Genomic DNA, 14,549 nt, shown 5'->3' with positions numbered 1-14,549 from the left:
GACTACAGCCCTGTCACACGGTAAAACACCCATTTAGACTACAGCCCTGTCACACGGTAAAACACCCATTTAGACTACAGCCCTGTCACACGGTAAAACACCCATTTAGACTACAGCCCTGTCACACGGTAAAACACCCATTTAGACTACAGCCCTGTCACACGGTAAAACACCCATTTAGACTACAGCCCTGTCACACGGTAAAACACCCATTTAGACTACAGCCCTGTCACACGGTAAAACACCCAATTAGGCTACAGCCCTGTCACACGGTAAAACACCCATTTAGACTACAGCCCTGTCACACGGTAAAACACCCATTTAGACTACAGCCCTGTCACACGGTAAAAGCCTCAGCCTTAATTTACATTAGAGACTGTGAACCTCATTCAGAATACCGGGTGGAAAAGTCAAAAACTGTTACTTTTTCAGGACTCAAATAAAGAATCTGCAAAAGTAGCAGATTTACACTGTAGCATGATCACGTAGGGCAAAAACAATTTCTGCCCTACAGCAATGATAGGTACTAACCCTCTATATGTTTATTATGGTGGGTGTCCTTTCTGCCTACAGCACTATCCATTAGCTTTTATGCTTCCTATTTTGTTATGTTCCTCTTTTTTATTTCTTTTTAGTTTTATGATCTTTCTTTTTTTGCGTAAAGCACTTTTAGTTTAATTTTATGTATGCCATGTGCCATGTATTAAGGTGCCATATAAATAAAGATCATTATCATTACCGTAACCACCAAAACTGTACAGTTCCAGGGGGTCTCCAGCAAAATGTGTTTAATATAGCCCCATAGCAACAACTTTAAACCTATACATCGTATATATGAGAACATAATATGTTTGCATTTTAACAATGCAAATCTTCTACAGGGGCAGTGTTTCCAGATGGAGGTCTGCAGCCAAACACAGTCCCATACCAATCAAGGCGTCCTTGAAATGGAAAAGTTTGAGAAGCACTGACCTGAAGAACAATAAAGTGTAGCTTAATGAATCATTACATGAGATGACAACCAACCTTGGGCCCTCGTTCTCCCCTGGTACCTCTGATCCCAGCTTTGCCTCTCTTCCCCTGTGGAAGGATGTGTTCACCATGTTTTTCAATGAGGCAATACAGCCCAGAGCACCACGCACGTTGAATCACCTAATCTTTTATGCATGAATGTATTCATGCAATTTTGTCAAACTGTTACAATTTATCACACATGCAAAAACACAATCACATACTTTTGTATTAGGATATCTCTTAATTAAGAAACACACGTAAGTGCATGTGTGCACGTACGCGCACACGCGTGCACGCGCGCGACGCACACGCACAAACGCACACACGCACACACACACACACACACACATACACACACACACACACACACACACACACTTTACAGGGAAATAATAATACACAAAGGCATTATAATCATACAATGTCTTCACCAGACAAATTCATTAAAGTCATCTACATGTCATTAACTCTCAAGATTGCTTTTCTTTACCCTGACACAAATTATACCCATTCACAAAACAATGTGTGTTATGTGTTATGTTTTTGTATGTTTTTATGTCCTATGGACTTCTGTCTGTCTTCTGCTAGATCTGGGAACTGTGCCCTCTAATAATTTGATAGAAAGCGGGGAATTCTTACAATCCATCCACCCATTCATCCATCCATCCATCCATCCATCCCACCCAAAAGAGAAATTGCCATGTCTCCATGAGACTCAAAGTAGTGAAAATAGCCAGAAACCGAGACCCAGGAAGTGTATTATCGCTATGTAACAGGTGAAGTGTATTATCGCTATGTAACAGGTGAAGTGTATTATCGCTATGTAACAGGTGAAGTGTATTATCGCTATGTAACAGGTGAAGTGTATTATCGCTATGTAACAGGTGAAGTGTATTATCGCTATGTAACAGGTGCCGCGATTGTTATTTAATTCACCCAAAACATACATTTTGTATCCGAGGATCATATCGTTTAGAGAAATGAGCCGCAAGTCTAGCTTGTTTTGAGCCAAAAAGAATAATCTGAGATATTATGATTCTAAAAACTGCGTTCCCATAGACAGCAAAAGCCATCAGAATTTTAATTTCCGTTTTCTTATCTTTTTTTCCATCGCAACACAACCGGAGTGTTACGAGTGCGTACAGGACACAGTTGTTGTTCTGTGTTCGGAACAGAAGGCGCCGAGTGAGTTAAAGGGATAGTTCAGATTTTTTTAACTTAAGTTGTATGAAATACTTGCCATTAATATAGTGGTTGCAACTGTATTAATTGATCGCCCGAGTCCTGTGGTGGAAGTTCTACTCTGGTTTTGGTGAAATATCAAGTAGTTCCGGTCATTTTGTGGAGGGCACTGGGGGCCACGCAGTAAAAGTAAATGAATCCACAAAACTAACGTCATTTGTATTGTTGACCTATTTCTAAAATATTAGTGCAACTTCCGTTCTTTTTTTACCCCTCTATCACACAGAACTATGTTTTTTGTGTCCATATCACTACGCCCAAAAATAGTTCCATGTGATAGAGGGGTCAAAGTTGAACGAAAGTCGTGCTAATATTTTAGAAATAGGTCAACAATACAAATTACGTTCGTTTTGTGGATTCATTTACTTTTACTGCGTGGCCCCAGTGCCCCCCACAAAATGACCGGAACTACTTAATATTGACCAAAACCAGAGAGCTCACACTGCACAGGTGCATGATGGAAAGCAGTTTTTTTGTGTATCACCAGTACAGAGTACAGTGCTGTACACAGTTCAGTGCTGTGTCCATCCACCTACCCAACCATCCATCTATCCACCCATTTACACATTAAATCCATTCACCATTTCATCCATCCATCTACCATCCAGCCACCACCGATAGACTCCTCCATACATCCATGCATCAATCATGCTGATGAATTAACACCCTGAGCGGCATAAACGGAGGTCTCCGTCCTATCAAATAGTAACGCTCTACGCTCAGGACGGAACTTTATTGATATCAAAACCGAGCGCATGGCTGGGAGCGCCTTTTGGGCAACATTTGATGTCATTTCCGGTTGGGATGTCATCCAAAATGTTCTCCCCAATTTTAGTGGATGAGACCGAAAATCTTAAAACGTGAATAACTCTTGATCTAAATCAATCCGTCCAATTCGGCCCATCGCGGTCCCGTCGCTAGTCGCGTTAGAATTAATCATACCTCCCGTTGTTGTCGATTGCCTCGGGGGTGTTTTGGCTACATCTAGCTACTTCAAGCCATAGATATATATAAAGGCTAGATGGCTCAAGGCGGAATCTCTGGCGTAGTTCACCCGGCGGCCATCTTACTTCGGAGTTACAGTACAGTATGTTCAATGGGAGCTCAAACAAAAATAGTCATAACTCGCTCAAAACTTGACGGATTTACAAACAGATTGGTTTATTACAAACGTTGTCAACGTGGCTATGATTCAGGACGCTTTTCCGCTTAATTTAGTTTTTTTATATGAACGTCGTATAAAAGCATATAAGTATGCGGACGTCTGTCATTTATAACAAACAAACTGTTTGAAAATCGGTTGAAAATTGAAAAGTTATGGTTATTTAAAAGTACATGCCCCATAGACACAATGTTATGCTGCCCCGAGGTAAGATGGCCGCCACGTAGCAATGTCGCTCTCCATTGGCCAGAGCGCGGGTGAGCCATCTAGCTTTCTTATATATATCTATGCTTCAAGCTACTTCCAAAATGGCACGGAGCAACCTTGAAATAGGTCCTGAAGAAACAAATCGCTGGGCATCCTGATTTAATGGTTACAAATACCCCCGGGCTTCGGGGTGTTAATACACAGCAAGTCAATCAAGTGTTCTTTCAGTGGCAGTGCTGAGGCTCAAGCGTGACAGAAGCTAAGCCCCCCCCCCCCCCCCCCCACACACACACACCCCCTCCCCAACCTCTCACACCACCTGCAAAGTTGAATCTAGGTCTTACCCTCCTTCCGATGTGACCCGTTTTCCCCGCTGATCCATCTATACCGTCATCTCCCTGTAGGGGAGAATGGGGACAGGGGGCGTTGGTTTCAGATCTACGCTTTCTATTTGTGAATGCATAAACTGCCCCTCGAGAGGCAAAAAAAAACCATGTGTTGCATAGGAAAGAAATTCTAATTATCTCAATATTTTATCTAATTTCTGGATATTTTCTGGAAGGGACTACTGAAAGTGTGAAGCAAGTCTTGATGAATTGAACACATACAGTCGGACCACAATGGAAACAAGCCCTCATGGCTATTTGCGTTATCCTTTTAGCATGATTGTATAACTGTTAATAAAGTATTCAATCAAAAAAGAGAGAAGTCTTATTTTCAGACACTGTTTTGACTACTTCATTATTTGAATAAAAAAGGCTGCAGTGAATGGATTATAAGGATCTCACCTTCTCCCCTTTCAAAGCTTGTTTCCCTTCAGGTCCTGGGCTACCTTTAAGGATCTACCTATAAGGATCTACCTATAAGGATCTACCTATAAGGATCTCACCTTCTCCCCTTTCAAAGCTTGTTTCCCTTCAGGTCCTGGGCTACCTTTCACTCCCTGCAATTGAACAGACAGACAGGAAGACACTGAATGCATACAGATAGACTGACCAGACATGGATAGATAGAACAATAGACTGATGGACAATAGATCTGACAATTGAGAGACAGATTGATAGAACAATAGATACTACATATATCGATGTTTTATATGGCACACTGAAAATAGTCACTGTATTTTAAATATTCAGTGTTTATTTGCTACTGTAGACTAAGAGGACACTCACTTCAATCCCTGGAGGACCTGGTGGGCCCTGGGCTCCGACCTCACCAGGCGGCCCCTTAAGAAGAAGAAAAAAAGACAAATACCATATAGAGTATATATTGGGGCTACAACAGCACGCACAAGACAAGATACCCCAGAGAAGCCATAAAGCATTATGGGAAGAATTGCAATTTGTATAAAGGCAATACCAGCTATTAGGCTTTAAAACTTGAGGTTGTGCCATATTGTGTCATGTTGGCACTGATGTGTTTATCTTTGGTCTCATGCACACCAAAGCAGCACAGTCAGTGCCAATATATCATGGCCAATATATCATGGCAGGCCCTCTAGTGTGTTACTGCTTAATTAGTTTGTATTATAATGTACAGTATGTTCTTAATATTGAAAAGCATTCCATGTATGAAGGGTGCTACACAAAAAGCTTCCTATCATAATAATAATTAAATACAGAAGATTCATATCTGATCAAAAGTGGTGAAAAGTGTTTCTATTCACTTTGTCTTACCTCTAACCCAGGAAGTGCTGGAGGTCCCCTTATTCCTGGCAGACCATCCTCACCCTACAGTAGAAGGAGGAATACTGTCAGAAAGCAGTTTTTTTTAGCATGTACACACTCTAAGATGTAGTATGTGTTTATTCACATTGCTATTTAATATTCAAGTATTACTGTATGCATCAGTTGATAGACAGACAGTCCGCAGCATGGGATGTACACGATTAATCAATAAGAGGTTGTTAATTGTTTCACATTCACGTTGATTATGTTTACCAATTAAAACAATAATGTTGCAGCACCCCTCTTTTGGAGAAATTGTAACAATTTAAATTGGCCACCAGATGGAGTTGGAAAGTGCATTGCATGTGACCAGTCTACATGTTATACTGGGTGACAAGACAGAAATGAAGATACTTATCATCACTGCCACTTTGCAGTTGGACAACGAGATGGCGTCATAATAAGCTACCAACTGATGGAATTTGACGGCAAACAAATGCGACCTGGGAAAAACTTGGGCCAATGTGACTCCGTCCATGCACTAGCTAGCTGGCTGAGGCACTATAGCCGCACACCCTCAACTGGGACAGCTTTAAATTAATATGTCCAAACTAATACTGTAATCATAATGTAGATTTCCTTCACTACAATGGACTAGTGTGAGAGAAGGGCATACCTGTTCTCCTGCTGGGCCTGGGTTTCCTGGTTCTCCTTTCTGCCCCTCTAGCCCCGGTTCTCCTTTGGCACCTATTTGACCCTGAGGCCCCGTCCTTCCTACTGGACCCTGGCATACACATGATTCATCAAGCAATTAATTCAAACATAATACTGTTCTACAGACAGATGGCAGTAAAGCTCAAAGGCCATTCCATTGGGGTCATCTGTGGGCCAGCAGGTCCAACTCGCACTTTATATATAAGTCTCTGTGGATAGGAGCGGCGTCTGTCGGGCAGAAACCTAATATCTTCATATTCGGACTTTTTTTTTCTTCCGTAAATTAAGGCCTCACTTGATCACACAACAGCGTCACACAAAAGCATCCGTCTACTTTTGCTATTTAGGAATTTGAATCCTGAAAAGTAACAGTTTTGGACCTACAAGGTTTCCACCTGACAGAGACAATTATGCTAAATACTTAAGTTTCATAATTGTATCTGTCACCCCCCCCACTACAATGCATATTTCAATATGCTGGCAGATCAGCAGACATCGAGTGCGTGCACTCTTGAACGGAGTGGCTTTTCCAATAAGTAGGTAACACTTACTGGTGGTCCCAGCTTTCCCATTTCACCTCTGACCCCCGGTGCACCAGCTGGTCCCTATGAACATAACGATGGGGTTGTTGAAAAAGAGTGAGCATGTCATACTGTACATCAGGGGTTCTCAACCCGTGGGTCGCGACCCCTCGGGGGGTCGCCAAATTATTTTAGGGGGTCCCCAAATTATTAAAAAAAAAAAAAAAGGTTTTTCTTTTTCTTTTATTTTCACGATTTTTCAATAGCTAAATTATAACAATGCTTAAAACACCAAAAGGGGTTCACGCCCAAAATGGTTTAAGGTTATTGTAGCAGTCAATTTATATTGGGGGTCGGGAGGGGGCGGGGCGGGGGTCCCGAGACATTGCCAAAGCATTTCCGGGGGTCCCCGGCCAAAAACGTTGAGAACCCCTGCTCTAGTACATACACAGTGTAACAGTAATGACTGAAAGGCAGTGTATAGGATGTATACCTGAGGGCCCCTTAACCCATCAGGTCCCATTATTCCAGTGGATCCAGACTCTCCCTGCGAGAAGGATGTTCATTTGTATTAATCAATCTACAAGCTTGACACATTTTTGCGCAACACAGTTACAAAATGAAGTATATTTCTCAATTTTGCTTTTGAGGGGCCCCTCCAATGTCCGACTTTGAGGGTGCGTCTAAACACAAACTTTGTGCTAACACAAACATTAAATGCCATTGATAATGAATGGCCAGTTTTGAGTGTTTGTGTAAACACGCAAATTCTAATTAGATGATGTATGATGATGTATGATGATAATAGCGGCTCTCACTTCACACGGGTGTGATTTTTATCAGAGGTTTAGTTAACTATAAATGTTATGAACTATAGTGTACCAAAAGAATGGTGAAAGCCAATTACCTACACAGCTGAAATAGAGAGAGAGCAATGAATGTGAAATAAGGTTAATGGAGGAAACATGCAACAACGTTTTTACTGATGGCATTGGGAAAACAAAACCCAAGTTCAGGCTAAGTGAGCGCATTCCTGAGACCTGTTGCGGTTTTGTTAGATATAAAATCATAAACGTAAAAAAAAAAAAAAAAAAAATTGTAAATGTGAAATGCCTGCCTATCTCTGGCTGTAGGATTCATGTCATCTGTGAGAAGCATTATTACCTTCTGTCCTTGAGGTCCATCAGGCCCTGGGGGTCCCTTCAAACCCACCATGCCCTAAAAACAAGTAAAAACATATCAACTGTATTTTGATACACTGGTAAATTTTCATGCAAAAACACATTGAACAATGGTAAAATTTAAGGTCACCACACATCACGCTGCAAGGTTACAGATCAGCTATTTTCAGTGAGTGACACCTATAGTATGTATGATTATGTATAACTCAGGCTTAACCCATCTGCTGCCACCTGGTGGACGCAGAGCCAACCGCAGACTGCTGAGCCGTTTGTAGTGTAACACACATTGGATTACATCCTGTTTGGGCGGCCATCTTAGATGCTAAATAAATAGCGTCAATGCTAGCGAGCTGAAATTAAGCCATCCTTGCTCTAGAAAGCGCCAATGTTCCCGATCACCGGATAATTAGCAAAGACCTCCGAACATCGCGCGTTTTATCCAAACCATGGAGCTCCGTAGATTTTGAGTTATTCAGCTTTTTAGTCAGCCTGTATAAAGTTAGGTGAAGGTCTAGGATCGCTAAAGAAGGAAAGGCCAAGCAAAAAAAGAAGGAAAAAAAAGAAATCAGTGATCCGGTTTGATATCAATAATAACGGAACGTTACGCCAGAAGCAGTTGCCGGTTGGATTCCAACTGGTGGAACCTTCCGTCAGAAGCAGTAAATTTGTTAAGACTGTGATTGCTCTCAAGTGTGATTGCTCTCACGTGATTGTCTGAATCGCACAGCAAAGTCTGGAAGTCAACACAAAACATTTGCATGCTGGATCAATGACTATCAGGATTTATAGTTGGCAATGACATTCTCTTTTTGTCTCACCTGCAAACCTGTCAAGCCCGCAGGGCCCACTTCTCCCATGAGCCCAGGTTCCCCCTGTGTGACAATGACAAGTTCAACATGACATCGGCCCATCAATCATGCCCTGTTCTACAGTGGATAGTTTCTTTCTCTTGTGTGTGTGTGTGTGTGTGTGTGTGTGTGTGTGTGTGTGTGTGTGTGTGTGTGTGTGTGTGTGTGTGTGTGTGTGTGTGTGTGTGTGTGTGTGTGAGTTAATGAGCATTGAACATTTTGCATTCAAAATCAAAAAGGTTATAAAGCAAGAATTTGCTAATCAATGAAAACTATTCTAGAAACTGAGGATGGTTAGTTCTAGGTTAGAGAAAGGGCATACTTAAATTGTACATTTAGAACTGTGATTAAACTTCAGCCACATTATATGTGTGTCATTTAATTCATTCATTCATTGCATTTCATGCTGGGTAAAATATTATACTTGCCAGCAGTCCAAGGTGGCCCTTCTCTCCTTTAGGTCCCTTGTCACCACTTTCCCCTGGAGCTCCCCAAGGGCCCTCTCTACCAGAGAATCCCTGAGGACCAACTTCACCCTAAAACAAAAACAAAGGTGAAGAATGCATCACCAATTCAGACCTTCTCAAATGCTAATGTTACCAACGAAAGATCACAAAAAGTAATCAATATATTAACAGTAACACTAATAGGCTATTATTACTACTTCTGCCACACCTGTGATTATTATTGTTGCTACTCCTTCTATTTCTATTGCTACTGCATCACTCTCACACCTACCACTACTAATAGCTGTAGTTCTTTAATTATATTCACCTTTTCCCCTTTGGGTCCGGCACCCCCACGTTCACCATGATCACCGACATTCCCCTAGAGAGGAAAGAAGACAAGCCAGGTTTCCTCATTGGAATTATCAGAAAAGTTCATGTGAAAGTGAGTAGTAGTCACATATTTCTACTGTCTTTTTCTTTTCAGTGAATCATCATGTGCAGTCTGTCCGCACCTGTCAATCTCACACATACATGCACTGTTGCACATGCCACTATTTATATCATAGCTCAGATTGAGCTTGAGAGCTGTTTGTATGATAGCCATACAGATACCTCATCATGCCACAGCAAGTAGTCTAATTCAGTGGCCAGTTTACAGCTAAATAATAAGAATCCATCTATAAATGCACCAAGTCTCTGCCTCTGATCCACGTAACTCGAGAACCGTTTGTCCCACCGACTTCAAATTCGACACACGCGTTCCACACCACCACAGGGAGTGACTGTGCAGTGCTCGGCCTTGTTGTCCAGAACCGCCACAAAGGCCTCTGCCCCGGCTCTGGACAGAGGCCCTAGATCTCCAAATATGGAGCTAGCCTGTTCTGACATCACAATATGTTCTGACATCTGAATAGACTCCATGTTTGGGCATGCCTGACAAATAACTCCATATATGGGCATAAAATGGACACAGACATAATAACTGGGTGGGGCATGTTCTGACATCTGCATAGACTCCATATTTGGGCATGCCTGACAAATAACTCTGTATATGGGTTCGTCCCACCGACTTCAAATTCGACACGCATGTTCCACACCACCACAGGGAGTGCAGTGCCCGGCCTTGAGTCGGTCGGACCCACAGTTGTCCAGAACCGGCACAAAAGGCCTAGGCTGTGGACAGAGGCCCTAGACACATGCGTTCCACACCACCACAGGGAGTGCAGTGCCCGGTGTCAAGGCTGTCAGATCGCCGGTTGTCCAGAACCAGCACAAAAGCCTCTGCCCAGGCTCAGGACAGGGCCCAAATCCAGATCACCCCTAGGATCTCCATATATGGAGCTGGACTGTTCTGACATCACTGACATCACAATGGTGCGTAACATCGTCCTTTATTAGTCAATTGATCACACCTGATCACCCCCCCAATGGGCACTGTTCTAGTAATAATAATATAATAATAATAGCTCAAATTCATATAGCGCTTTTTCTACTGTAAGTACCGATAGGTGCTTTAATTGCTCTGCTGTTGTTGCTAATGTGCTGTGTTATAAGATGTCAGAGAGTAGCAAATACGATAAACACATGTTTATTTGTTTTCACAAAGTAATCAGATGCACAGCACCGTGGTTGCCCAAGAGGTGTCTGTCTTCCTGTTATGCAGTGTTGGGAAACTTCACCCCTTCGTGGTCTATGGTCTTTTCACCGCATCGGCCCACTCTGATGATCATGTGCAAAGTGTGATCATGTGACCATGCAGTGGTGGAAAGGGGCCGTCACCATTTACTGGTACTGTGACACCGGTACCATTTCCATTTCCATCGCACTGTTTCCAAAGCACTGGGTTGCGAGTCTTTTCGTTACCTACATTTTGTTTTTAATTATAATTTCAAAGCATTGAATCTAATCAACTTGCTTTTTACTCTGATATAGTGATTTGACGAAAGGCTGACACTGTGGAAGAGCCTCCTGCGATTGTGATCGATGATGTGGACATTTCTGATGATTTCTGGTTTCTGTTGGTTTTTTTTTTCTCTTGTGGCTCTGTGTTACTTGTGTTGTTGTTCTTCTGGTGAGTACTACTAGAGTATATGGATTACAGTACATGAGCAACTACATAAAAAATACTGAGCAATATCAATACTGAGCATAGCAATTTAAAGGTTCAAATACAAAATGTGTAACTTTTGTACTCTTTTCATTTTCAGGTCAGTGTCAGTCACAGGGAACCAATCACGGCTCAGCTGCAGACCAGAGGACCAATCAAAGTGGGGCTCATGGTGACGTGCACATCCATCCATCCATCAATCTTCAACCGCTTATCCGTACTCGGGTCGTGGGGACAATAGCTCCACCAGAGCTACAACTGTCCCCGCAGCTGGATACAACTCTTCCAGACCAGACCATCCCCGCCTCCCCCCCTCCAAGATACGGGAGCTGGATGTGACTGTCCCTGCCACCGGGCTCGACCATCCCCGCCTCCACCCACCAAGGTGGGATTGGACTCTACTGTCCTCGCCACGGGGGCTGGACTGAGCTCAGCTGCGCCTGGCTTGGATGTCCCTGCCCACCGACCTGGACCCTGGAGGGTGCCAGGCCAAAAATCCCATTATCGGCTAGTTCCACTCTTGGCCCCAGGATAGGAGGCCCTAGCCTGGTAGAACCACTCCCCCTGCTGGACAACATTTGCATTATGCCAACTCAGTACTGCCGCAATCTGGCGGAGTCACTACCAAAACATGAACTGTTTACCTCTCCGGCCGATCAGCATGGCTCTGAATCTACTACCTCCGTCACTTCGGTCAGCCCTGCTGTTCTACTGGTCCATGCACCTCTAACACACCTCTTAACACCCATGTATCCATCATTCCAACATTATTGGCAACATGAATTCAGTCCCTAACCACCACCGCTCCAGACGCCACATTGAACTCAGCCATCTACGCCCGCTGAATCACGCCATACCATCATCTTGCAAACTAAACCTTGCCCTATTTCATATCAGATGTCAGATATCAGATTAACAGATGAGCCCTCCTCCGAAAATGATATAATCTGTAGAGTTAATGGTAGTGCAAGTGTAATTTAAAAAGCTCTATATTGTGATAGTAGACTGCTCATTGCTATAGAGTGTTTGTTTAGTAACAGGAGTCTCCATGTCTCTCCCGGTTTTTATCGAACAGAAAATGCATTTTCAGGTCGGCATACCGATTTTATCCAATCAGGATAGAGAAAGAAGTCAGGATACAGTAACAAAAAAAATCGTTTTGAACACGAAATATCACCCTACCTCTAAAGCACAGCTCAAGACCTATTTTCTCACCCTTGCCTTTAGTTGAGTTTTTAAATCTCTGTGTGGTTATTCGACAGAGCTGGACCGGATAAAAAAGTCTGCCCTGACATTTGGCCCAGACTGGCCCACCACTACTGGCAAACACTGCCTGCACTTCCTGGATCGCTGCCCTCCACACTCTCCTATCTAACATCAGGTTATTGAGCTCTACAGTGTTGTTAGCTAAGCTGTCTACACATGTACATGTACTTGCACTGTTTTGATTGTTTCACTGCCTTTTTTGAGTTTTTAAATCTCTGTGTTGTTATTCATTTAATCACTGTTTTTTTTTTCGCTGACTTTTTTTCAAATAAACCGTTTGAGAACTCAATGTGTCATAGTGTAAATCACTGTCATAAATATTCTGAAGAAAGCCTGGAGACTGACATTCATTCATAATAATTGTGTCTTATGATCAAAACAATAACTTTACTTTATAGTGGTGTGTAAAAAAGAAAATCAAAAATGTGCCCGGGACAAGACCAAGTCTTTGCCACAGACACATTGGTCTATGTACGGACATATCGATGACCCCTGATAAACGGCAGAGAGGGCCGTCCCGAAACTGGACAGTAATAGACACATCAAGGCTAGAAGCGGAGAAAGTTTACCGTTTTCATAGCATGTCAACCTATTTTATAGGAATATTTTTTCTCTCTCCCTTGCATCTCATCATGTGCGTGCAGTACAAAAAAAAGAGACTTGTGGTGTGTGTGTGTGTGTGTGTGTGTGTTGTTGAGGAGACTTGGTATTCGTGGGTATGGATCTGACCCACATTCTTTCCCCCCAGTCCGCCAGTCACCAGAAATGTACCATCTTTCTGGTAAAACGACTTCTTATGAGAAGTCAATTCTTCAAGGGAACTGTGGGTTCAACTTCCTCTCTGGGGACCATGGGTGAGTGTGAGTAAGCAGTGTCTATTAATAGAAAAAATGTATGTTGTGTTTGCCTACACAGGAATATATACACTTTCACAGTTTCACTTGCTCTGAAACTTATCTGTACGGGACATGCTTTATCCGGGGTGCAAGAGCATCTTTTTTAATCCTATACCTGAGTATGAAAAAAACTAAAACTAAACTATAACTAAACTAAAACTAAACTAAAACTAAGCATTTCACCAAAATAAAAACTAAATAAAAACTAGCAAAGCCGCTCTAAAAACGAACTAAATCTAACTGAATTAGAAAATAAGTCAAAACTAACTAAAACGAAACTATAATGAAAAAACCGGCGAAGCAGTTCCGCGTGCGTCACAAAAGGGGACATTCGGTAGGCCAATCAGAGGCAGCTTGCCAATAGTCCGTTGCTGTATGTATACATGTGGAAAGTAAGTACATTTACTGTACTTAAGTAAAAAGAAAATTACTTTACTTGAGATTCATATTTTTTTTGACACATCACTTTCACTCCACTACATTTCAAAAACCTTAACTACATAATGAATTAACCACTTTATCATGTCTTATATTTCTAAATTTCAATACAGCCGTGTCTGTGTGTGTGTGTGTGTGTGACAAAGTCACAAATTGACACGTCGGAACCAGTAGATTTTTAACACAGTATTATGGGGCTAGTAAAGGCTAGTAGAGTGTGTTGTTACTGTTCTTTTATGGTCGTTTGAATTAATTAATTTGTTAAGAGTTGTCTACTTTTGTGTGTTTGCTGTTCTGTGCGAACACACACACACATGTAGGCGAGCGTGTGCGTAATGTCATTAAAATGTTGTGGTACCGAAAAAAATATCACCATTACACCATTGCTCTGCAATGACCTGCATCAGTTTTGTTGGGTCATGTTGCATCGGTGTGGAGTCCGCTTAAAAGTACTAGGAAGTAGAATGCTTTTAGAAGTAGAGCAGAGCAATTTACCACAGAAGAGAATAAGCCAGATCTTGCCCAGAGCTCCTCTGAGAATGTGAGTATATTCACTATTATTAACAGCAGAACAAGTTGAATCATTTCAATGAAATAATGGTTGTAGTTAAAGGTGGTGTAAATGATTATTATTTTTGTTAAAACAAAATTTAATAACCTAAAACATGAACCTTGGTTGAAGAAAAAAATAAAAGTATTTTAAGTGCACATTATGGTATTCAACTGTTAAGGAGGCCAATGTGGGAATGTCTCTTGGAATGTGTAGGTTGTGTTCATCAGGAATCATCTAAATTCAGATATTTATGCTTAGCTTGATATTGTCTCATCGAATGTCTG

The 14,549-nt window shown here is 42.0% G+C and overlaps 1 protein-coding gene across 2 annotated transcripts in view; it reads right to left on the bottom strand.

Annotated features, from left to right (window-relative positions):
• LOC306940127 (uncharacterized protein) overlaps positions 1-14,549 on the bottom strand; it is a 180,806-nt gene that overhangs the window by 25,923 nt on the left and 140,334 nt on the right. For both annotated transcript variants that reach the window (XM_079525118.1, XM_079525119.1), the window contains 12 exons: positions 9,331-9,384; positions 8,985-9,092; positions 8,527-8,580; positions 7,692-7,745; positions 7,021-7,074; positions 6,558-6,611; positions 5,969-6,076; positions 5,302-5,355; positions 4,798-4,851; positions 4,515-4,568; positions 3,970-4,023; positions 1,027-1,080 (listed from right to left, as the gene is read on the bottom strand). In XM_079525118.1, the coding sequence (XP_079381244.1) occupies positions 1,027-1,080; positions 3,970-4,023; positions 4,515-4,568; positions 4,798-4,851; positions 5,302-5,355; positions 5,969-6,076; positions 6,558-6,611; positions 7,021-7,074; positions 7,692-7,745; positions 8,527-8,580; positions 8,985-9,092; positions 9,331-9,384 (756 nt within the window). The remainder of the gene's footprint in view (positions 1-1,026; positions 1,081-3,969; positions 4,024-4,514; positions 4,569-4,797; positions 4,852-5,301; positions 5,356-5,968; positions 6,077-6,557; positions 6,612-7,020; positions 7,075-7,691; positions 7,746-8,526; positions 8,581-8,984; positions 9,093-9,330; positions 9,385-14,549) is intronic.

The sequence above is a fragment of the Electrona antarctica genome (genome assembly GCF_951216825.1).
Source record: "Electrona antarctica genome assembly, chromosome: 16".
Lineage (NCBI taxonomy): Eukaryota > Metazoa > Chordata > Actinopteri > Myctophiformes > Myctophidae > Electrona > Electrona antarctica.
The sequence above is the reverse complement of the archived record's forward strand: the minus strand, read 5'-3'. Positions and strand labels throughout refer to the sequence as shown.